Consider the following 26,748-nt stretch of genomic DNA (forward strand, 5'->3'; position numbering starts at 1 on the left):
CATGTTTATCCTAGTGCTTAACAGTACATATTGGTATTTTTTTTAATTAAGTGAGCTTCGGGATCAAATAAACAGAAATTTAAAATGAGCTTTAAAGTACCTGAAAAATTCCATGAAAGAGAATCCATATCCATGCTGCTCAGCAATTCCTGCACAAACTACATTTGACGATGCTCCAATCAGTGTCCCATTACCTGGAATCAAAATTTTTAAAGTAAAATAAAATTTCAGTTTATCTTAGTAGTAGCTTTCTATTACCTTTTGTTCTGCAATATTCAGATCATCTCACAGGCTTTTGATTTGATGATTACTTTACAGGTACTATCAAAGTGATTGCTTTGCAAATATCTGCAGAAAACAAACAAAACACCGACAACCAGAAAATAAGTTTACTGCTTATAAATACTGAAATTCATTTACAGATAGGACTGTGACAGTTCTATGTGATAGAAAAGAGGAAATGTTAAGGAGAATTGGCAAATCACTGTGGGACGTGGTGGCATTTATTTACATTTTAAAGGAAAATGTAAGACAGGCTAACAACTCTAGGAGAGAACAGGTGTCTTCAGAGCAGTAGAATGGGATCTCAGATAAGAACCATCCTCCTAAATCCAAGAGGCACAGACAACTCCCTTGAGACATAACTTGAATCAAACTTCTGTACAACATATCATAGTGAAACTGGAAAAATACAAGGATAAAGAGAAAATATTGAAAGCAGCTAGGGATAAACGTGCTCTGCATATAGAGGGGGACCAATAAGACTCGTGATGGATCTCTCTACTGAAACTTGGCAGGCCAGAAAGGAATGGCAGGAAATCTTCAACGTGACGAACAGAAAAAATATGCAGCTGAGAATCCTTTATCCAGCAAGTCTGTCATTCAGAATAGAAGGAGAGATAAAGATCTTCCCAAACAAACAAAAACTGAAGGAATTTGTCACCATTAAACCAGCCCTACAAGAGATCTTAAGGGGGATCCTGTGAGACAAAGTATCAGAGACATCGCTACAAGCATGAAAGCTACAGACATCACAATGACTCGAAAACCCATATCTTTCAATAATAACACTGAAGGTAAATGGACTAAATGCTCCAACCAAAAGACATAGGGTAACACAATGGATAAAAAACCAAGACACATCTATTTGCTGTCTACAAGAGACTCATTTTAGACCTGAGGACACTTTCAGATTGAAAGGGAGGGGATGCAGAACTATCTATCATGCTACTGGAAGTCAAAGAAATCTGGACTAGCCATACTTATATCAGACAAACTAGACTTTAAATTAAAGTCTGTAACAATAGATGAAGAAGGGCATTATATAATAATTACAGGGTCTATCCATCAGGAAGAGCTAACAATTATAAATGTCTATGTGCCAAATACGGGAGCCCCCAAATATATAAAACAATTAATCACAAACATAAGCAACCTTACTGATAAGAATGTGGTTATTGCAGGGGAATTTACACTCCACTTACAGAAATGGATAGATCATCTAGACACATGGTCAATAAAGAAACAAGGGCCCTGAATGATACATTGCATCAGATGGACTTGACAGATATATTTAGAACTCTGCATCCCAAAGCAAAAGAATATACTTTCTTCTTGAGTACACATGGAACATTCTCCAAAATAGATCACATACTGGGTCACAAAACATCCATTAATAGGTATAAACGACTTGAGATCACACCATGCACACTTTCAGAACACAATGCTATGAAACTTGAAATCAACCACAGGAAAAAGTCTGGAAAACCTCCAAAAGCATGGAGGTTAAAGAACACCCTACTAAAGAATGAATGGGTCAATCAGGCAATTAGAGAAGAAATTTAAAAATATAAGGAAACAAACGAAAATGAAAATACAACAATCGAAACACTTTGGGATGCAGCAAAGGCAGTCCTGAGGAAAATACATTGTAATCCAGGCCTATCTCAAAAAACAAGAAAAATCCCAAATACAAAATCTAACAGCACACCTAACGGAAATAGAAGCAGAACAGCAAAGACAGCCTAAACCCAGCAGAAGAAGACAAATAATAAAGATAAGAGCAGAAATAAACAATATAGAATCTAAAAAAAAGGTAGAGCAGATCAATGAAACCGAGAGTTGTTTTTTTTTTTTTTTTTAATAAACAAAATTGATAAACCTCCATCCAGGCTTCTCACAAAGAAAAGGGAGATGACCCAAATAGATAAAATCATGAATGAAAATGGAATTGTTACAACCAATCCCTCAGAAAGACAAACAATTATCAGGGAATACAAGGAAAAATTATATGCCAACACACTGGACAACCTGGAAGAAATGGACAAATTCCTAAACACCCACACACGTCCAAAACTCAATCAGGAGGAAACAGAAAGCTTGAACAGACCAATAACCAGCGAAGAAATTGAATCAGTTGTCAAAAATCTCCCAACAAATAAGAGTCCAGGACCAGATGGCTTCCCTGGGGAATTCTACCAGACATTGAAAGCGGAGATAATACCTATCCTTCTCAAGCTATTCCAAAAAATAGAAACGGAAGCAAAACTTCCAGACTCATTCTATGAAGCCAGAGTTACTGTGATTCCTAAACCAGACAGAGACCCAGTAAAAAAAGAGAACTACAGCCCGATGTCCTTGATGAATATGGATGCAAAAATTCTCAATAAGATACTAGCAAATCGAATTCAACAGCTGATAAAATGAATTATTCACCATGATCAAGTGGGATTCATTCCTGGGATGCAGGGCTGGTTCAACATTTGCAAATCAATCAACGTGATAATTCACATTAATAAAAGAAAAGATAAGAACCATATGATCCTGTCAATAGATGCAGAAAAAGCATTTGACAAAATTCAGCATCCTTTCTTAATAAAAACCCTTGAGAAAGTCGAGATAGACGGAACATACTTAAACATCATAAAACCCATTTATAAAAAGCCCACAGCTAACATCATCCTCAATGGGGAAAAACTGAGAGCTTTTTCCCTGAGATCAGGAACACGACAGGGATGTCCACTCTCACCGCTGCTGTTTCACATAGTGTTGGAAGTTCTAGCATCAGCAATCAGACAACAAAAGGAAATCAAAGGCATCAAAATTGGCAAAGATGAAGTCAAGCTTTCGCTTTTTGCATATGACATGATATTATACATGGAAAATCCGATAGACTCCACCAAAAGTCTGCTAGAACTGATACATGAATTCAGCAAAGTTGCAGGATACAAAATCAATGTACAGAAATCAGTTGCATTCTTATACACCAATAATGAAGCAACAGAAAGACAAATAAAGAAACTGATCCCATTCACAATTGCACCAAGAAGCATAAAATACCTAGGAATAAACCTAACCAAACATGTAAAAGATCTGTATGCTGAAAACTATAGAAAGCTTATGAAGGAAGTTGAAGAAGACATAAAGAAATGAAAAAACATTCTGTGCTCATGGATCGGAAGAATAAATATTGTTAAAATGTCAATACTACCCAAAGCAATCTACACATTCAATGCAATCCCAATCAAAATTGCACCAGCATTCTTCTTGAAGCTAGAACAAGCAATCTTAAAATTCATATGGAACCACAAAAGGCCCCAGATAGCCAAAGTAATTTTGAAGAAGACCAAAGCAGGAAGCATCACAATCCCAGATTTCAGCCTCTACTACAAAGCTGTAATCATCAAGACAGCATGGTATTGGCACAAAAACAAACACATAGACCAATGGAATAGAATAGAAACCCCAGAACTAGACCCACAAATTTATGGCCAACCAATCTTTGACAAAGCAGGAAAGAACATCCAATGGAAAAAAGACAGTCTCTTTAACAAATGGTGCTGGGAGAACTGGACAGCAACATGCAGAAGGTTGAAACTAGACCACTTTCTCACACCATTCACAAAAATAAACTCAAACTGGATAAAGGACCTAAATGTGAGACAGGAAACCATCAAAACCCTAGAGGAGAAAGCAGGAAAAGACCTCTCTGACCTCAATCGTAGCAATTTCTTACTTGACACATCCCCAAAGGCAAGGGAATTAAAAGCAAAAATGAACTACTGGGACCTCATGAAGATAAAAAAAGCTTCTGCACAGCAAAGGAAACAATCAACAAAACTAAAGGCAACCAATGGAATGGGAAAAGATATTTGCGAATGACATATCAGACAAAGGGCTAGTATCCAAAATCTATAAAGAGCTCACCAAACTCCACACCCGGAAAACAAATAACCCAGTGAAGAAATGGGCAGAAAACATGAATAGACACTTCTCTAAAGAAGACATCCGGACGGCCATCAGGCACATGAAAAGATGCTCAACATCACTCCTCATCAGGGAAATACAAATCAAAACCACACTCAGATATCACCTCATGCCAGTCAGATATCACCTCACGCCAGTCAGAGTGACCAAAATGAACAAATCAGGAGACTATAGATGCTGGAGAGGATGTGGAGAAATGGGAACCCTCTTGCACTGTTGGTGTGAATGCAAATTGGTGCAGCCACTCTGGAAAACAGTGTGGAGGTTCCTCAAAAAACTAAAAATAGACCTAACCTATGACCCAGTAGTAGCACTGCTAGGAATTTACCCAAGGGATACAGGAGTACTGATGCATAGGGGCACTTGTACCCCAGTGTTTATAGATGCACTCTCAACAATAGACAAATTATGGAGAGCCTAAATGTCCATCAACTGATGAATGGATAAAGAAATTGTGGTTTATATACACAATGGAGTACTACGTGGCAATGAGAAAGAATGAAAACTGGCTTTTTGTAGCAACGTAGATGGAACTGGAGAGTGTGATGGTAAGTGAAATAAGCCATACAGAGAAAGACAGATACCATATGTTTTCACTCTTATGTGGATCCTGAGAAACTTAACAGAAACCCATGGGGGAGGGGAAGAAAAAAAAAAGAGGTTAGAGTGGGAGAGAGCCAAAGCATAAGAGACTGTTAAAAACTGAGAACAAACTTAGGGTTGATGGAGGGTGGGAGGGAGGGGAGGGTGGGTGATGGGTATTGAGGAGGGCACCTTTTGGGATGAGTACTGGGTGTTGTATGGAAACAAATTTGACAATAAATTTCATATATTGAAATAAATAAATAAATAAATTATTTAATTAATTAATCAAATAGAGATCACGAGACAAAAAAAAAGAAAGAAAGAAAGAAAGAAAGTAAAAGAAAAACAAGAACCACCTTCCTTAGCATTCCAGGCCCAGACACCCAACAGAAAACCCTGACTGTCTGTTGATGGAAGGATGGATGTCAACAAGTGGGATAATTAAATGCCCCTCTGGGTGAGCCTTTCTGACAGTGTACAAGATCTGTGCGGAGTCATAACCTACACATGCATACATACTGGTTAGGTCATGGAGAAGGATGTGGCCCAAGACGAGCCCCCCTTCATCACTACTGATTCAGGGAAGAGTGAATTTGTTCGATGAAATTGATCAGCATCTTTTAACTCCTAATCTCAGAGGTCAGGGCTCAAGAATAGGCACATTACCCAGGCTCAGCCAGTTTTGTTCAGTTCTAACTTTGTGCATAAACCACCAAGGAAAAGGCTGTGTTTCCTAAGGACTAGTGAAATTTGAGACACAAATCTGGAACTGCCTACTGCCTGTTGACACAAGGGAGCAGACTCTCTGAGACTTGACAACATAAGTAACAGCAGAGCAGGAGAAGGAGAACTAGGGGTTGAGTCTTGGCTGCAAAAGTTGAGCCCCTAAGTGCTCTCTTTTCTGAGAATCCAGTAACATATAATCTCTGCATCTTCCAGAGTGCTGAGTATGGAAAGAAGTACAGAATAAATAACCTCAGATCAATGTGGCCTTCTGGATTTTTCCACTAGAGGAGGCGCACAGCCTGGGGCTCATTCTCCACAAGAGGCACTTGTAGATGAGGTGTCAGTGCAAATGACACTCAGCTGAATGCACATTCCTCCTCCCTCCTTCCTTGCAGTCCTATCCTCTCATTGAAACACACATACAGGCAACAAAACCACCTGTCAAACATGCAGCCTAGACTTCTTGTGCAAAGGCTAGTGAAGGCAAGCTCAAGCTTCATCTCACTCTCTCTGTTTTTCCTTTATAGACAACTTAGACTTTTTTTTTTCAGTGAAAACCTTTGACATCCATTTATATGCTTGCTCAAAAGATGAAGACTTTGGATCTTAAGAACACAATAAAATCCTTCAGGGTCTCCCCAGCACCCTGAAACCACCAAGCTCAAGCCTTGTGATGCCAAGGCCTCCTTGAGATTAGCCCCACTCTGCTTGTGGTCACTGTGTTTCTGATATCCCATTTTTGTGACAGTCCACTGGTTTCTCAGTGCATTCAGAGTATATGGCACTACCAAGAGTAACAGGAAGGGCAGTGGTGGCTCTGCACATGACAGAGAAGGGCATGACAGACTGACACCAGTCTGCTGTGCACAGAACAGACTTAGGGTGGTGACAGAGGAAGCAGAGAGCCTGGTTGGGGGACATGCCAGGCTACAGGTGATACTGGCTTGATCCAGGTGGTGTGGGAGGCAGACCAATGCTCCCCACACCCACTGCAAAGAAGCCCATGCCTTAATCCTCAGGACCTGTGGTTATGTCATCATGTTACCCTGTATGGCAAAGGTGACTTTGCAGAAGTAATTCAGGTTATGGACCCTAAGAAAGGGTGACTATCTAGGACCCTAGATTCTCTAGGTGGACCCATTGAATCACATGAACCCTTAAAAACAGAAAATTTTCTCCAGCTGAAAGCAGAAAAGAAGCCTTAAAGGGAGAGTCAGAGATATCCCAGGGGCTCAGAGAGAACCCGAGGAGGGGTGGGGGTGGTAGAATAAATGGGGTGGGGAGAGTCAGAAAGATCACAGTGGGGTCAGAAGGATCCCAAGAAAGATCTGAAAGGGGAGGGAGGTATTCCCACCATGAGCAGGATTCCACACATTGTTGCTAACTCTGAGATTTGGGCCCAAGTTCCAGAATGAAGAGGCCTTCTGGAGCTAAGGGCAGCCCAGCTTACAACCAGCAAGGGATGGGGACTCAGTCTTAGAGCTGCAAGGAACTGGATCCTGGCAACAATCTGAGTGAGCTCAGAAGCAGACCCATCCCAGAGCTACTAGAAGGGAGCACAGCCTGCAGACACCTTAATCTTGGCTTCATGAGACTCTAAGCAGAGATCCATCTGAGCCACCCTTACCTGGAAGATAAGAAATATGAGATAATAAATACCCTAAGTTTTTCTGTGTGTTACAGTAGTGATAGAAAGCTCATTCAGATGATTCCAGGATTCCAGGACCACTCTGAAGACCTCTTGTGTTTCAAACATCTGCTAGAACTGAGTCTATTTCCATGTCAATTCTGACATCTGTCTCTACTCCTCTCCCTGATTTCCATTAGCTTCTTGCTAATTTCCCAATCCTAGACAGCTCTCCCTTCCATCCCAGTAGGCCACTCTCTGTGGAAAAATCAGCTCATACCCTCTTGGGGCTCAGGGAGTACATGTTCTTGGGGAGACAGGACAGACATACCACATAGGAGATGCATAGCAGGCATGAGATCACAGAGGCCGAGAGAAATGTTCAGAGGGCCAAGTCCACCAGGCCGTGGCCAGATAGTAGTGCTGCCCTAAAGAAGAGGAGATTTAGGAGGCAGCAAGGAGAATGAGAAGGAAGAACCAGCTTCAACAAGACCTGGATGTGGGGTGAGTTGTACTGGAGAAGTATTTGAGAGGGACAAGACCAGATGTCTTCTCAGTGTCTACTCAGGATCAAAAGCATTCTAAAGGCTTGGAGTCTCATCTTCATCATGATCTCTGAGGTTCCCAGTGTCCCCATGAAGAAACAGGCACAGAAAAGCAACATGCTGAAATGTTGGGGCTGACAAGTGAAAAGCCCAGGACTAGAACCAGCTGTTTTGACTCCAGAGAAGGATCAGAGAAGGCAAGATTCAGTCTGCATGACATATACCCGAGGCCTTTCTGTAGAAAGTCATGCAAGGCATCTGAAGGTCTTGAGCAGGTGGTGAAATACAAATTCCACATCAATTATGGCTTTAGACAGCCTCCTCTTGGTGTGTCACACTGACATATCCCATCATCCTGACAGCCAGCTGGCTCTTGCTCTGGGTGAGGAGATCCACCAATGAGATTCCACACCCTGGCAAGCCATCCTGTTGCAAATGTTTCCATGTCTACCAAGGTTGTCCCCACAGGGAAGCCCATGATCCTCAGAAGACCCTGCCTACCAGTCTCCATTGCAGGGCACACACCTCATTGCCTGGACGGTACCTGCCCTGCCATTCCCAAACACTGCTACTCCAGGACTTATCATGGAGAGCTCTGCTTCTGGATTTTATGGAGCTTAAACACGTGATCCAGGGGCACATTCAGCAACCTGTGTGAGCTCCAAAACTAAAAAGCAATACTTTTCTTCTCTCCTGTTAGGGATTCATAATTGAAAAAAATACCCCTTTTTTCCAGTTAAGATGGCATTCCCTAGATCAATAGCATCTCATCATACTGGAGTTGGTATGAATTCCTCAACTGCAATGTGCCACTTGCCAAAAAAATGAAAGTCCCTCATGTTGCCAAGGTGCACTGGCTCAGTAGGTAAATTTGTTCCTGAACAATTCCAGATTCGGGGAATGGAAGGGAAGGGAAAGGACAGCAGCTTGGTCTTCTGGCTGCATGACAACTTGGGCAGGAAGAGGAGGGCTGGGTGGGGACAGAGAGGTAAACTGAAGAGCCCCATGACTCAAACTCTTTCCTTAGAGGGAAGATGAGACAGAGAAATGAGCAAGGGCTGGGCTGATTTCTCTCATGTATAGCAGTTGCTCAGCTTTTGTACATTTCACTCCTATCCACCTTTTTAGGAATGTTGCACGGATGGCACAATGGGGATTGCTATTCCCCAAAAGCCCTTTTTGCACTGGGATATGTCTTCACACCCTGGCCTCATTCCCCCAGACCTGCCTTTCAGTCATCCCTTTGCATTCAGCCTCCTTAATGCCTTGTAAACTGGAAGGTGGTGCATTAATTTATTAAATTTCTTTTAAGAATGCTTTCAACTATGGGTAACAGAAAACCTAGCTAACACTGGTTTACATACAAAGGGAAATAATCTCCTCCCTTGTAACAAGAAGGCTTGGGGCAGAGGTCTGGAGAATCAGTTCAGTGTCTCTTAAGTAATGTCAGAGGCAGGTCTTCATAATTCTCTTGGCCTCTCCCTCCCATCACAGATGGTTTTATGGTTGTTATATCTAAGGTTGGAAGCATGAAGAGGAACTGATACCAACGCATTTTTATCAGAAGGGCAAAATCTATGTCAACAGGCTCCAAAACAGGTTTCCCTCATGTCTTATTGGTCATCAAAATGAGACAAGCAGAGTAGATGAGCTACCAGAGCAACTATTACAGTAGAGGGACACAACAGAGAAGAGACTGGGAGCAGTGTTGGGTCAGCCAGACCATAGGTCCTGCACAAACATTGGAAATAGAGTATATCTGTGGGCATAGTGGAAAGAATGCTAGATTTGGTTCTGAAGACCTCCATCGAAATCCAAATCTGCTAAGCTGTATAACCATGAGTAGTCACTGACCAGCTCTGTTATATTGATTAAAATGGTTTGGGTTGTAAGGAAAGGAAGATGCAAAACAGGAAGGTGTTGGTAATATAGGTGTTATGACAGGGAGTCAAAAGTGGAGCAAGTTAGGACTCATTGTTTGTTTCAGAGCTCAGTTGCATTGTCCAGGACCAGTTATCTCCACCTGTGTGCTCTGCCACTCATCAACACTGTCTTGGCCCCACACTCAGGCTGGAAATGACTCCAGGTATCTCATTACCACATGACAGGGGACAGTATCCAGAGAAAGAAGTAGGACCAGTCTCTTGCCTAAGGTTTGTTCTCAGGATCAGGGAAATCATTACCAGGATCCCCTCTATACCCACAGAATAACTCCCTCATGTCTCCTTGACTCAAATGTCTTTGACACAGAGCAAGAATCCATCTGGCTGTCTCTGACTCACATTACTGGGGAAGAAATGTAGGGGAGACATGTGAATAAAATGAGGACAGTCACCACTTTTCCTGGGCATCTCATAGGATAGTTGGGGTTCACATAAGGTTAAGAATGTGAGGATACTATTCAGATGCCAATGGTTGTTGCAGCAATTTAATAAGATGCTAACAGACTTTTGATGGTATTCCATGTATGGCATGGGTTCCATGTGGTAGAGAGAAAGAGGTCCTAGGTGTCACTACTGTGGATTCCAAGTTCTTCGATTTAGTAGTTGTATGACATTGGGCAAGTTTCTAAGCCTCTTTGAGTTCTAAAATTTCACAAAGATGGCATTTGTATGTATACACTCATGTAATGCTTTTACTCTGGAAAATTTGCTTCTATTATTTCTTGGATAAATTCCTTCTTTCATTTCATTCTGTCCTTCCTGAGATTTTTCTAGAAGTTAAATATGGGATTTCCCATAATGAACTTTTATGTGTATTATTTTTCTTCTGTAATTTATTCTTTGACTTTTGCCTCTAGAATCTGGGCTATTTGTTTGATTTTATTTCTGTCAGCCTACCTATGTTTATTTCTCTTAGTAATTATGGATTTAATCAATTTTTCCTCTGGCTTTTCCCTTTTTTTATTCTTGTAATTGAGGTTTTATTTTGAGGTAATTTTACCTTCATATGAAGTTGTAAGGAATAATATAAAGAGATCCCATGTACCATTTACCAGTTTTCCTCAATGGTAATAGAATTCAAAACCATAGTACTATGTCACAATCAGAATACTGACATTGATACACTCAATATACAGAAAATTTTCATCAACACAATGATCTCTCCTTTTACCCTTTTATAGCCATACCCACTTCCTTCCACCTTGCCCTGTACTTAACTCCTCACCACCACTAATCTATAACTTTAGATTCTTCATTCTATAACTTTATAATTTCAAGAATATCATATAAATGGAAACACGGAGTCTGTAACCTTTGAGATTTACTGTTTTCACTCTACATAATTCCCTGAAGATTCATCAAGGTTGCCATGTATGTCAATATTTCATTTCTTTTTATTGTTGAGTAGCATTCCATGGTAGGGATGTAACACAGTTTATTGAAGTACATCTGGTTTGTTTCTACTTTTTGGGTATCACAAACAAAGCTTCCATAAACTTCCATAAACTTCCAAGCTATAAATGTAGCTTCCTACACCTATATGTAGGTTTTGGGTGAATATAAATTTTCATTTCTCTAGAATAAATGTCCAGGAGTGCAATTGCTGGGTTTTATGATAGTTTCAAGGTTTAGTTTTTTTTAAGACATTGACAAACTATTCTCCAGAGAGATGGTACCATTATATAGCCCCAATGATAATATATAAGTGTTAAAGTTTCCCCACATACTTGTCAATATTTGGTGTTGTTACTATTTTTTATTTTAGCCATTCTTATAGGTATGTGATGATATCTTATTATAGTTTTAATTTACATTTCTCTAATGGCTGATAACATTACACATCCTTAAAAATGGTAAAAAAAAAATGCCAATTGTATGCCATATACATTTTTCCACATTTTTCAAAAAAGTAATTCCAAACCCCGAGTCAATGAGAGAGGGTCCCTGACAGAGTAAGTGTAGAGTTAACACTCAGTACAACTGGGTATCTGCAATCGAGGAACAAGTATCATTCAATGACTAGAGCTACTAGGGTACAAAGATTCCAAGGCTTAATATATTTATGATTCATTACAGCTGTGTTCCTGCTTTAAGAGGGAGCTCAGTCAACAAATGTTTATTGATATTTTAGGTTAATAGCCATATAAATGGTCCATGTTAAATTCTGTCCTTGATAATCCCATCCACATTCCTTCTACACATTCTGGGGAATCAGCACTACCTAGAGGCTTCTCACTGCTTGAGACCTAGCTCAAAACTTTCTTCTCTGGAGAACCTTTTCTGACTTTCTCTCTAGTCTCTCTCTGTCTCTCTCTCTCTCTCTCTCTCTCTCTCTCTCTCTCTCTCTCTCTTTCTCTCTCTCTCATTCTCTCTCTCTGATGCTCCCTCAGCACTCTATGCATGCTGCCATTAGAAGACATATCTGTTTAAGGTGTTACCTTAGCTTAGGTGACCATCTCCCCAGTCAAGAGCACAGTGTCAGGTTATAGCAGAGGCTCAGGAAGGTTTCATGAACAAATTCCCACAGAAAGGACACATTTCCAGGTTACTCTGGTTCTGTTTCTATCACTGATGTTAAATGTAGCTGTGAACACAATTATTGCTTTTCCTGGGGCTAATGCTTAAATGGGGGCATTTTAACAGGTGTGTAGTCTCATAAGAACTTGAGATCTCAGCTGCTGAATTAGGTGAATTGGCTGTCTCCAGAAATCATAGCACTTCATTGAATAACATTAATCCCCCTTTGTAAACAAAGAGATAAAATAAATTGAAAGTTATTGATTTAATAGTCACAGATCAATCAAAGAACAAAGCACACTGGATTATCTAAGCATGCTTGGATAAGAGAATAAAAAGTTAAAATGTATCTTGTGTGTTTATATAAGATTCTTCAAAATTCTCTTTTGTTCCCAAAGGTGATTAGGCCTCCTAAATACGAGAAGGACTCTAATACAGCTCCCTCAAAAGATTATCAAAGCCCTTCTGTTTGCTTATCAGAGGTCAGTCTCTACTGACACTTTCTCTAATTCACCTTTCAATTTCTCCAAAGGACAATACCCATTTCCAAAAAAGAAAAATCTTTAATCTTTCTTCTTACTCTTAGGTTAGAGTCTCTAGTTCTTTGCTTACCCACTCATCACTTCTTCCCTAACCCCTTACAGAGGGAATAAGACTGCAACTGAAGATGACTTCTGATTCAAAATGTTTCTAAATATAAACCACATCTGTGTGGGTACAGTGTGGATGCAGCATGGGAGCACATTTACTTTGAGATGTCAGTAATGATTGTCCTCAGGTTGCCAAGTAGGAATGTCAGGAGAAGTTCTGCAGAGAGTAGGAAGTGACAGGCCTTGTAGAGAAACAAAACAGTTCTAGAATTGGCTCAAAGCTGAAGATGGGTTTCCACTCTGTAAATCATCCAGACTCTCCTTAATATACTTTCAATTTGGCATGTACTAACCATCACTTCACGCCCACTACAGCATTAGCAACCCCTTCCCTCCATGCATCAGTACCCCCTTACCTCCCAGGCAGGCACCAAGGGCCAGGGCATACATGAGTGGTGGTGCAGGCAGGCTGACCTCGGGGTCTTGGCTGAGGTTCAGGAGTACAGGAATCTGTAGAGGAAAAGAACACTAAAATCATATCCATGGAAGCCCAGAAAAGCTTCCCATAGTGTGATTGATTGGCAAGATCCAAAGCATTTTTTTTCACAAACTATAAGAAGCATCGGATGTTCAAAAGGAAACCAAAGTAAACTTCAGAATCCACAAAACCTTGAGTTTGAGCCCACTGGTATGTTTTTGTTTACACCTATATGACCAGCTAACTGGTCCTCTTTTTCCTCAGCTACCCTGACTACTGTTGTGGATCTTAAATGGGGTACCATCCTATAGAACCTCCTACAGTGGCTGGGACCATAACTATAACCATCTAACTAGCATTTCTTAGCCCTGCAGTGGACCAAGTCCTATACTAACCCCATGCACATATAATTTTATTTAATCCTCAAACATCCTTCTGGTGTATTTGTTATTCCTTCAATTGATAGATGAGGAAATCAAGGCATGGAGAGACCCATATCTTATAAGTGGCCAAACTGGAACCTGAACACAGTTCTCTGATTCCAAACTGGTAAAGTTGTGCTAAACCACTTCACACCAGTGCCCTCTGGGCAGTATTCCCAATCCTGTTTATGTTAATTATATCATAACAGTTATCATAATCAACAATCAGAAAGTAGAATTCTCTAGTCAATCATGCACATTTTGACAAAGATAAATTTCACATTATTGTAATCAAAGAAACATGTAGTAGTTGTAAAGTTTCTGTAATGAATTTGTGTCCCAACAGCATGCCCCCTTGTGGCTCTTGTTGCTAATGTAGGAGAAGGAACTGGGAGTAGGGGGTGAAGTGGAATGTAGCCATGAGGTCTGCTTCCAGTTCACTTAGGGGGAATGTCTATGATGTCACTGCTAGGCATCTAAAGGCAGCCCACGAGATGTTACGGAGGGACCCTTGGACCTGTTGCCTCAGAGCAGTTGCCTTGTGTAAATGTCTTTAAAGAGCTGGAGGAGGAGGGTTCCATTGGTAAACCATTCAAAAAGCATTTCCCAAAGTCACAAGCAGAAAGTTGAAACCAATGTGGAGACATATAAGTGACATGTGATTTCATTGCAGTAGAGAATCAGGGGACGGCATAACCATGCTCTGGTAGATAACAGGTCACCTGATATCATAAAAAGTAATGCCTCATTGTTTATCTAGGAAGAGTGGATCACTCCCTTGTCTTTATCCCTGCAGTGGGACTTCATGTGTATGCTTCTGCAGTGGCCCCCAGGGGGCAGATGGATCTACTTCCCCACCCCAACTGACACTGGGCTTGGCCCATGGCTTGCTTTACCAAAGATAGGTAAGTGGTCTAGAAAGAAGCATCTCACATTACTGCAAGCCTCTCCAGAGCTTCGGGTTCAGCCATGAGAAGAGCATGCATTAGGAAGTGCTACTGATCTATGGACTCGCCAGAAGGAAGACACATTTAGGGGGCCCCATGAGCCCCAGCAGAGCACTGACCAGAAGGCTGTAGTCAACCTGCAGACCTATTCACCTCTCTCTGCACTCCTCTCTGCTAGACTACTGCATACACTCCTACTGCACATGTTGCTCTGCCAGCCCTGCATATAGCTCTCCAGATTTGCCTTGTAAGGTCTGAGAAATAGCACTTACTGTTTGCTGGATCACAAAGGGCATTTTGAAAAGCTCACTTTTTCATTTTCAGTAGCCCCAAATATTTACTGGAAGAGAAATGAGTAACATCCTGGGAAATCTATCTGATGCAGAAACAGAAACTCCTGACACAGGGGGCCCCTGAGCAGTCTTCACAGCATGTTTCACTCTTTGATTTTGTTGTCTCATAATGAACCCAAATGTTATAGATGCAGTCTCTAACTTGAAGTTTTGGTTCTTTGGAGGAGCAAACAAAGGGCAGCTTCCCACAGCACTTGGGCATCTCTCCTCTGGAACTTTCCCTTACTTTCCCAAAGTGACTGATTTTTTATGACACATTATGCCCATAGCTTACTCCCATTATCACATATAACACACATCTTCTTCCTCCACCAGGTTGGGACCATATTCTCTTGTCCATATTCATTTCTGCCTTTTTTTTCAGACATTTAAATTTTATTCTTTATTTTTTAAAACTTACATCCAAATTAGTTAGCAAATAGTGAAACAATGATTTCAGGAGTAGATTCCTTACTGCCCCTTACCCATTTAGCCCATACCCCCTCCCACAACCCCTCCAGTAACCCTCAGGTTGTTCTCCATATTTAAGAATCTCTTCTGTTTTTCCCCCTCCCTGTTTTTATATTATTTTTGTTTCCCTTCCCTTATGTTCATATGTTTTGTCTCTTAAAGTCCTCATATGAGTGAAATCATATGTTTTTTTGTCTTTCTCTGACTGACTTCTTTCACTTAGCATAATAATACCCTCCAGTTCCATCCATGTAGTTGCAAATGGCAAGATTTCATTCCTTTTGATTTCTGAGTAATACCCGATTGTGTATATATACCACATCTTCTTTATCCATTCATCCATCGATGGACATTTGGGCTCTTTCCATACTTTGGCTATTGTTGATAGTGCTGCTATAAACATGGGGATGCATGTGTCCCTTCGAAACAGCACTCCTGTATCCCATGGATAAATGCCTAGTAGTGCAATTGCTGGGTCGTAGTGTAGCTCTACTTTCTGTTTTTTGAGGAACCTCCATACTGTTTTCCAGAGTGGCTGCACCAGCTTGCATTCCCACCAACAATGCAAAAGAGATCCTCTTTCTCTGAATCCTCGCCAACATCTGTTGTTGCCCGAGTTGTAAATGTTAGCCATTCTGACAGGTGTTAGGTGGTATCTCATTGTGGTTTTGATTTGTATTTCCCTGATGAGGAGTGATGTTGAACATTTTTTCATGTGTCGGTTGGCCATCTGGATGTCTTCTTTGGAGAAGTGTCTATTCATGTATTTTGCCCATTTCTTCACTGGATTATTTGTTTTTTGGGTGTTGAGTTTCATAAGGTCTTTGTAGATTTTGGATACTAACCCTTTATCTGATATGTCATTTGCAAATATCTTTTCCCATTCCCTTGGTTGCCTTTTAGTTTTGCTGATTATTTCCTTCATTGTGCAGAAGCTTTTTATTTTGATGAGGTCCCAGTAGTTCATTTTTGCTTTTGTTTCCCTTGCCTCCGGAGACATGTTGAGTAAGAAGTTGCTGTGGCCAAGATCAAAGAGGTTTTTGCATGCTTTCTCCTCGAGGATTTTGTTGGCTTCCTGTCTCACATTAGGGTCTTTCATCCACTTTGAGTTTATTTTTGTGTATGGTGTAAGAAAGTGGTCCAGGTTCATTCTTCTGCATGTCGTTGTCCAGTTTTCCCAGCACCACTTGCAGAAGAGACTGTCTTTATTCCACTGGATATTCTTTCCTGCTTTGTCAAAGATTAGTTGCCCATACGTTTGTGGGTCCATTTCTGGGTTTTCTATTCTGTTCCATTGATCTGAGTGTCTGTTCTTGTGCCAGTACCATACTGTCTTGATGATTACAGCTTTGTAGTATATAGCTTGAATTCTGGGATTGTGATGCCTCCTGCTTTGGTTTTCTTTTTCAAGATTGCTTTGGCTATTCAGGGTCTTTTCTGGTTCCTTAGAAATTTTAGGATTATTTGTTCTAGCTCTGTGAAGAATGCTGGTGTTACTTTGATAGGGATCGTGTTAAATATGTAGATTGCTTTGGGTAGTATCAACATTTTAACAATATTTGTTCTTCCTATCCAGGAGCATGGAATCTTTTTCCATTTTTTCGTGTCTTCTTCAATTTATTTCATAAGCTTTCTATAGTTTTCAGTGTATAGATTTTTCACCTCTTTGGTTAGATTTATTCCTAGGTATTTTATGATTTTTGGTGCAATTGTAAATGGGATCGATTCCTTGATTTCTCTTTCTGTCACTTCATCATTGATGTATAGGGATGCAACTGATTTCTGTGCATTGATTTTATATCCTGAAACTGCTGAATTCATGAATCAGTTCTAGCAGTTTTTTGGTGGAATATTTTGGGTTTTCCATATAGAGTATCATGTCATCAGCAAAGAGTGAAAGTTTGACCTCCTTCTGGCTGATTTGGATGCCTTTTATTTCTTTGTGTTGTCTGGTTGTAGAGGCTAAGACTTCCAATACTATGTTGAATAATAGTGGCAAGAGTAGACATCACTGTCTTGTTCCTGACCTTAGAAAAACTGACAGTTTTCCCCCATTGAGGATGATATTAGCTTTGGGTTGCTCGTATATGGCTTGTATGATCTTGAGGTATGATCCTTCTATCCCTACTTTCTTGAGGGTTTTTATCAAGAAAAGATGCTGTAGCTTCTCAAATGCTTTTTTCGCATCTATTGAGAGGATCATATGGTTCTTGTCCTTTCTTTTATTGATGTGATGAATCACATTAATTGTTTTGTGGATATTGAACCAACTCTGCATCCCAGGTATAAATCCCACTTGGTCGTGGTGAATAATTTTTTTAATGTATTGTTGGATCCGGTTGGCTAATATCTTGTGCAGGATTTTTGCATCCATGTTCATCAGGGAAATTGGTCTATAGTTCTCCTTTTCAGTGGGGTCTCTCTGGTTTTGGAATCATGGTAATGCTGGATTCATAGAAAGAGTTTGGAAGTTTTCCTTCCATTTCTATTTTTTGGAACAGCTTCAAGAGAATAGGTGTTAACTCTTCCTTAAATGTTTGGTAGAATTCCCCTGGAAAGCCATCTGGCTCTGGACTCTTGTTTTTTGCAAGATTTTTGATTACTAATTCGATTTCCTTACTGGTTATGTCATTTGTGTCTGAAAACATTTAATAATTATTCACAAATGACCTGTGGCTGCAGCACTCTATTAATGCTACGTCCACATAGCAGTTAATATAAGAGACAAAGTTCCCTGCCCTCATCGAGTTTACATGAGAGTAAGCAGAGAGAGAAAAAAATTTAATAATAAATAAGGATGTCATAGAAGATGGCAGAGTAGATAGCTCCAGAAATCCATCCTTCCACCTAAATAATTACTGAACAGTTGGCAACTATCTGAAGTAACTGCATACAGTGTCTAGGGCTATCATAACCAAGTAGCTTGAAAGAACAGAAATACATTGTCTCAAAGTGGTGAAAACTAGAAGTCTGAAATCATGTTAGTAGGCCATGCTTTCCCTGACAACTCTAGGGGACCATCCTTTGCTGCTTCATCTAGTTTCTGGTAATTGCCAACAATTCTTGCTCATAGGTGCCTCACTCCAGTGACATAGCTAACTTTGCTTTGTGTATCTTTACATGTTCTTCCTTCTTTGCATATCTGCTTCCATGTCCACATTCCCACTTTTATTATAACACAAGTCATATTGGATTAGGGCTCATCCTAATGAACTAATTTTAACTTAAGATCTGTATACAGACCCTATGTCCAAATAAATTCACAATTTCAGGAACCTGGGATAAGGACTTTAACCTATCTTTTGGAGAAATGCAATTCAATCATACATACCTTCTTTATTGCACCTCGTTTTATGGTGCTTCATAGATATTGCAGTTTTTACAAATTTAAGGTCTGTGGCAACCCTGAATGGAGCAAGTCAATTGGCATGCCATTTCTCCAACAGCATTTGTTCACTTTGGGTCTCTGTGATACATTTTGGTAATTTTTACAATATTTCAAACTTTTTCATTATTATTATTATTATTGTTATGGTAATCTTTGATCAGTGATCTTTGATGTTACTATTGTAATTTCTTTGGGACACCACAAATCACGCCTATATAAGATAGTACAATTAATTGATAAATGTTGTGTGTGTTCTGATTGCTCCACTGACCAGCTATTCCCCCATCTCTCTCCCTTTCCTCAGGCCTTCCTATTATTTGAGACATAACAATATTGAAATTAGTTTATATAATAACACCACAGTGGTCTCTAAGTGTTAAAGTGAAAGGAAGAATTTCACATCTCTCACTTTAAACAAAAAGCTAGAAATTATAAGCTTAGTGAGGAAGGTATGGCAAAAGCCAAGATAGGCTAAAATCTAGGCTTCTTGCACTGAACAGCCAAGCTATGAATGAAAAGGAAAAATTTTTGAATAAAATTAAAAGTGCTACTCCAGTGAACACAAAAATGATAAGAAAGTGAAACAGCCTTATTGGTGATATGGAGAAAGTTTGAATCATCTGGATAGATCAAACCAGTAACATTCCCTTAAGATAAAGTCTAATCCAAAGCAAGGCCCTGACTCTCTTCAATTCTATGAAGGCTGAAAGAGGTGAAGAAGTTGCAGAAAAAAAGTTTGAAGCTAGCAGAGGTTGGTTCATATGGCTTAAGGTAAAGAAGCTGTCTTCATAACATGAAAGTACAAGGTGAAACAGTATGTGCTGATGTAGAAGCCACAACAGGTTATCCAGGAGATCTAGCTTAGATAATTAATGAAGGTGACTACTATACTAAATAATACATTTTCAGTGTAGACAAAACAGCCTTCTATTGGAAGAAGATGCCATCTAGCAGTTTCCTAGCTAGAGAGGAGAAGTCAATGCCTCGCTTCGAAGTTTCAAAGAGGCTGACTCTCCTGCTAGGGTCTAATACAGCTGGTAACTTTAAGTTGAAGCCAATGTTCATTTACTATTTGAAAAATCCTAGGGCCCTTCAGAATTATGCTAAATCTAATCTGCCTGTGCTTTATAAATGGAATTGCAGTCTTGCTGACAGTGCATTTGTTTTCTTTCTATTTATTTATTTATTTACTTATTTATTTATTTATTTATTTATTTATTTATTTATTTTTGAGACAGAGAGAGACAGAGCATGAACAGGGGAGGGGAAGAGAGAGAGGGAGACGCAGAATCCGAAACAGGCTCCAGGCTCTGAGCTGTCAGCACAGAGCCCAACGCGGGGCTCGAACTCATGGACCATGAGATCATGACCTGAGCTGAAGTCAGACGCTTCACTGACCAAGCCACCCAGGCGCCCCTGCATTTCTTTTAAAAATGGTTTAGTGAATATTTTAAGCCCACGGTTAAGACCTACTGCTAGGGGAAAAAAAAGATTTTTTTCAAAATATTATTGCTCATTGATAATGTACCTGGTCACACAAAAGCTCTGATGGAGATTTACAATGAGATTATTGTTTTTATGCCTACTAACTAACATCCATTCTGCAGCCCATGGGTCAAGAAATAATTTTAACTTTCAAGTCTTACTATTTAAGAAAAACGTTTTTCTAAGACTATAACTTCCATAGATAGTGATCACTCTGATGGCTCTGGGCAAAGTCAATTGAAAACATTATGGAAAGGATTCGCCATTCTAGATGCCAATGAGAACATTCATGTTTTGTGGGAAAAGGTCAAAATATTAACATGAACAGGAGTTTGGAAGAAGTTGATTCCAACCCTCATGGATGACTTTGAGAGGTTCAAGACATCAGAGGAGGAAGTAACTGCAGATGTAGTGGAAATATCAAGAGAACTAGAAGTGGAACCTGAAGATGTGACTGAATTGTTGCAATATCATGATAAAAATTTAACTGATGAGGAGTTGCTTCTTATAGATGAGCAAACAAAATGGTTTCCCGAAATGGAATCTACTCCTGGTGAAAAGGTTGTGAAGACTGTTGAAATGATAACAAAGGACGTAGAATATTACATAAACTTAGTTGTTAAAACAGCGGTAGGGTTTGAGAGGACTGACTCAAATTTTGAAAGAAGTTCTAGTGTGGGTAAAATGTTATCAAAGAACATCACTTGCTACAGAGAAATTTTCATGAAAAGAGTCAATTGATGTGGCAAGCTTCATTGTTTTCTTGTTTTAAGAAATTGCCACAACAACCCCCAATCTTCAGCAACTACCACCCTGAACAGTCAGCAGCCATCAACATGGAGGTAATTTCCTCCACCAGCAAGATTATAACTTGATGAAAGCTCAGATGCTGGTTAGCATTATTATCAGCAACAAAGAATTTTTAAATTAAGATATGTGCATTATTTTCTAGATATAATGTTATTGCACAATTAATAGACTACAGTATAGTGTAAATATAACTTTTATATTCACTGAAAAATCAAAAAAGCATTTGATACACTGTACTGCAATATTTGTTTTATTGTGTGGTCTGGAATCAGACCCACAAATGTCCCTGAAGTATTCTTGTAACTATTTTGGAAATATGGAGTGTGGAAAAACACTTGCAGGAGCCAAGGAAGAGATTAATAAAGAGGTTGATTAATTTTGGCCTTTTTTATACTGGTTACTATTCTCCATTCTCCCATCCCTGTGGCAGATAACAATGGAGGTAGCAATCTACCTTTATAGTGCAAATTCCTGCTAGCAAGGTGGGCAAGGTGGATCCTGTCCTCCAAAAAATTGGGTGTGTGTGTTGATTACTGATCACTGTGTTTGATCACTAAGGAGTTAGCACAGAGGCTGGCCACTGTTTTAATCCCTGAGGGATGAGGCAGTTTCCAGATTTAATGAAACTACTTGTTTCCCCCACACTTTTGGGAGCAAAACACTTAAGAAAATGTTTTTCAAAATAGTGGTTTACCATAGAGATAATAGAAGAGAAACATCAATGGCCACACACAATAAGAAATACACACTGTGCAAAAAAATATTGGAAAAGTCAGAAATTAATGATTCTAGTTTCTCAATAAGTGACATTTAATAATCCCTGAGGAGTGGGGGAATTAAATCTCCTGGGCTATTACAACATAATACTCAAAACTCCCAGTTCTTAACAAAAAAACTTATAAAACATACAAATAAATAGGAAAATATGGCCCATTCACAGCTGAAGAAATTAAAAATAATGATAGAAACCCAGACATTAGAATTATTAGTCAAAGATGTTAAATCACCTGTCTTAAATGTGTTCAATGAACAGAAGGAAATCATAGACAAAGGACAAAAAGAAATCAAGAAAATGTTGCATAAATAAAATAAGAATATCAATAAATAAAAGTTATTAAAAAATGAAATTATAAAAAGGAATGAAGTAGACATTCTGGAGCTGAAAACTACCATAACTGAAATAAAAACTCATAAGAACTCACAGCATATTTGAGCATGCAGAAGAAAGGGTCAGCAAACTTGAAGGTAAGACGTTCAAAATTATCAAGTCTGAGGAGAAGAAGGAAAAGTGAATGAAAAAAAATTAAGAGAGCCTGTGAAACTGTAAGAACCATCAAACATAGCAATATATGTATTATAGGAGCCCCAGAAGAAGATAGAAAAAAAGAGGCAGAGAAAATATTTGAAGAAATACTGTCCAAAAACTTTCCAAATCTGAGGAAATACATGAATATACATGTCCAAGGAACTCCATGAACTACAAGCAGGATAACTCAAGGAGACCTACACTAAGACAGCTTATAGTCAAATGATCAAATCCAAAAGACAAAAATAAAATACTTAAAGCATCAAGAGAGGAACAATTCATCTCATAAAAGAGATAATCAAAGTCACATTGCCAAGATGGTGGACTATAAGACCCAGCCTCTGTATCCTTTCAAAGATGAACAATTAGACAGCAATCCACAAACAAAAGCAGCTCTGAGATAAGACTATGGTCCACTTAAGAAATGTTAGTGGAACCTGAGAAAACCTGAGAAAACCACACGAAAGATAAGGAAAAAGTTTAATTTTACCTGTGTCATCCATTGGCCAAGCCAGCACTGCTCAGTTCCAAGAGGTAACTTCTTTTTTTCAACGTTTATTTTATTTTTGGGACAGAGAGAGACAGAGCATGAATGGGGGAGGGGCAGAGAGAGAGGGAGACACAGAATCGGAAACAGGCTCCAGGCTCTGAGCCATCAGCCCAGAGCCTGATGCGGGGCTCGAACTCACGGACCGCGAGATCGTGACCCGAGCTGAAGTCAGACGTTTAACTGACTGCGCCACCCAGGCGCCCCCCAAGAGGTAACTTTTTAGCTAGAATGAGGTCCCCACACCAGGAAAGAAAGTGTATTGAGCAACATACTTACCCAGCCTTTCAGGGCACCACACAAAGTACCCACTTAAATTTCACCCCACCCAGAAACCTGGCAAACCTGAGACATACAGAGATGGCTATGAACCAGGAAGAAAAGCAGGACCCACCAGTATCAGCTACACAGAAAGGCAGACTGCAGTTCATAGTGACCTGATCTGCAGAGGACTCTGGTAGCTTTGACCCCTGAAGACACTAATGGCCAGAATGGTTGTCGCAGACCCCTGAAGATTTACCACAGGTATTTGTGTTCCCCACAGGTATTTGTGTTCCCTGACACCAGCCACCTGAATCCCTCCTCACTTCCTCTCTGCTAGCCCCACCCATAGCCCAGGACCTGCATCAGTAGCCAGCCCAGGCTGCTGCAACTGTGCAAGTGCAAGACACAAGCCTAGACCCCTACAGCTGACTCCCACCCCTGTGCATATGCTCAGGGCTAGCCCCTCCAGCTGTCTACTCACGTATTGCTGGCCTGATATGTGTCACTGACTTCTACTGCCACATGCACACACATGGCAAGATCCTGTAGTCACAGGAGTGCATACCAGTAGCCAAGGCCCCCATACTAACTTGTGGGCCTACATTTGGCCTTATCTCCTGTCAGTGGTCTGCACCACTGGGCTCACCTGCAGGTAGCCCTTCCAGCTGTACATCTGCATGCCCCTAGCCTATCTCCTAAAACTAGCCTCCCATCATGCACCTGTGGCAAGAACAAGTAGCTATGGTAGTACACACAGACAACCAGAGCCTCTGCAGCTGCAGTGTAACCTCGGTTGGCCCTACCCCTTGATGCTTCTCCTGGCCCCCACAACTATGTGTATATTTGCAAATGGCCCTTGCCACCACAAGGCACTTGCAGCTTCCCCCTGCAATGAATTATGTGCTCATCATCAGCTCTGACCACCACTTCTGCTAACTCTGGCCCCTAACCACAGAACCTGGAAGCACTCCTGGGGATCACAACAGCCTTTGTAGCCTCTGTGGACCACCCATGACAGTCACCAAGGACCACACAGTGTCAACGCTGTGGACTTCAGCAGGCTGAGCTAACATAACCATATACCCCAGAACAGAGCTGTCACATTTTCCCAACACTCCATACCCTCAACCACTATACCTAGGTCACAACACACTCCAGCATGCCCTCACCTAAAGGTAAAGGTCTTTCCTTACATAAGTCAGTCCATTAAATCTGGAAGAGGTGACTATTTATTCAAGACTAGAGGGATCATGAAGAATCAGGAAAACATGACTCTACCAAAGAAACAAAAAACTCTTCTCTAGACACAGTATTAGTAAAGTACCTAAAATTAAGACAAAGAATTGTAAAATGAGCAAGAGAAAATAATTCCTCTCATACAAAGGAACACCCATAAGGCGATGAGTGGATTTCTCAGCAGAAACCTTGTAGTCCACAAGAGAATATTCAAAGTGTTGAAGGAAGAAGACTGCCAACCAAGAATATTTTACCCAGCAAAGCAGTCCTTCAGAAATTAAGGAGAAATAAAGACTTCCCTAGACAAACAGATGCTAAGGACATTCATCACCATTAGACTTGCCTTGTGAGAAATGCTAAACAAAGTTCTTCAAGCTAAAATGAAAACATACATACTTATTAATAACACAAATACAAATTAAAGTATAAAACTGACTGGTAAATGTAAGTATACAGTCAAATTCAGAATACTCTAATACTATAATGGTGGAATGTGAAACACTTAACTCTAGTATAAAGGTTAAAAGATAAAGTACTAAAAATAAATATACCTACAACAATCTGATAATGGATACACAAGATTAAAAGATGTATACTGTGACATCAAAAACATAAAATAGGGTCTACCTGGGTGGCTCAGTCATTAAGCATCTGACTTTGGCTCCGGTCATGATCTCACTGTTCATGAGCTTGAGTCCCACATCAGGTGAGCATGAGCCCTGCCTTGGGTTAGCTCAAGACCCGCTTTAGGTGAAAACAAACCCCGCTTCTAGTAAAACATGAGCCCTGCCTAGGATGAGCCCCACTTCTCTCTCTCTCTCTCTCTCTCTCTCTGCCCCTCACTCACTTGTGCCCTTTCAAAAGAAAGAAAGAAAGAAAGAGAGAAAGAAAGAAAGAAAGAAAAAAAGAAAGAAAGAAAGAGCAAAAGCATAGACTTTTTATATGCAATTGAAGCTAAGTTGTTATGAGCTTAAAATAGATTATTGTGACTATAAGATGTTTATGAAAGCCTTAGGGTAACCACAATACAAAAACCATATAGCAGATATCATAGTAGATATACATATGATAAAGAGAAGAGAATGAAGGTGGAACACTATAGAAAACCATCAATTTACAAAGTCAGACAACAAGGGAGGGAAAAAGGAACTACAAAATAATGAGAAAACAATTAACAAGATGGCAAAAGTCATTCATTCAATTTCAATAATTACTTTATTTTTTAAATTTTATTTATTTATTTTTGAGGGAGAGGCAGAGAGAGGAGAGAGAGAATCTTAAGCAGGCTCTGTACCTTCAGCATGGAGGCTGACATGGGACTCAAAGTCACAAACCATGAAATCATGACCTAAGCCAAAGTCAACAATCAGATGCTCAACCAACTGAGCTACCTAGGCACCCCTATCAATAATTACTTTAAATGTAAATGGACTAAATTCCCCAATCAAAAGACCCACAGTGGCTAAATGGATTTAAAAAAAAAAGACCAACTATATGCTGCCACAAGAGACTCACTTCAACATCAAGGACATACATCAAAACAAAGTGATGGGAAAATATACTCCATACAAATGCAAACCGAAGAGAGCAGGGGTAGTTATAGTTGTATCAGACAAAATATACCTTAAATCAAAACTGTAAAGACACACGAAGGTCGTTATATAATGCTAAAGGAGTTGATTCAACAAGAGATTATAACAATTGTAAATATATGTGCACCCTACATCAGAGTACATAAATATATTAAGCAAGTATTAACAGGTGTGAAGGTAGAATTAGACAACAATATAGTATTAATAGTGGACTTCACGACCCCACTTTCAAAAATGGAAAGATCATTCAGACAGAGCATCAAAAAGGAAATATTGGATCTGAACTATAATTTAAAACAAATGTGCCTAACAGACATATACAGAACATTCCATTCAATAGCAAAATGCACATTTTTCTCAAACACTAATTGAACGTTCTCTAGGCAGGTCATACATTAAGTCACAAAACAAGTCTTAACAAATTAAGAAGATTGATATCATATCAAGCATCTTTTCCAGTCACAGTAGTATAAAACTAAAAACAATAACAAAAGAAAAGCTGAAAAATTCACAAATATGTGGAATGAAACTACATGCCCCTGAAGAACCAATAAGTCAAAGAAGAAATCAAAAGGGAAATAAGCATCTTGACACAAATGGAAACATAGCATACTAAAACCTATGAGATAGAAAAAGCAGTTCCAAGAGGGAAATTTACAACAATAAATGCC

At 39.8% G+C, this 26,748-nt stretch overlaps 1 protein-coding gene across 2 annotated transcripts in view; it reads right to left on the reverse strand.

The window, feature by feature from the left end:
- OCA2 (OCA2 melanosomal transmembrane protein) overlaps positions 1–26,748 on the reverse strand; it is a 495,166-nt gene that overhangs the window by 151,145 nt on the left and 317,273 nt on the right. For both annotated transcript variants that reach the window (XM_003986906.5, XM_045058957.1), the window contains exons 22-23: positions 13,216–13,309; positions 101–194 (exon numbers count right to left, since the gene is read on the reverse strand). In XM_003986906.5, coding sequence (XP_003986955.3) covers positions 101–194; positions 13,216–13,309 — 188 coding nt within the window. The remainder of the gene's footprint in view (positions 1–100; positions 195–13,215; positions 13,310–26,748) is intronic.

This window comes from Felis catus, chromosome B3, assembly GCF_018350175.1.
Source record: "Felis catus isolate Fca126 chromosome B3, F.catus_Fca126_mat1.0, whole genome shotgun sequence".
Classification (NCBI taxonomy): domain Eukaryota; kingdom Metazoa; phylum Chordata; class Mammalia; order Carnivora; family Felidae; genus Felis; species Felis catus.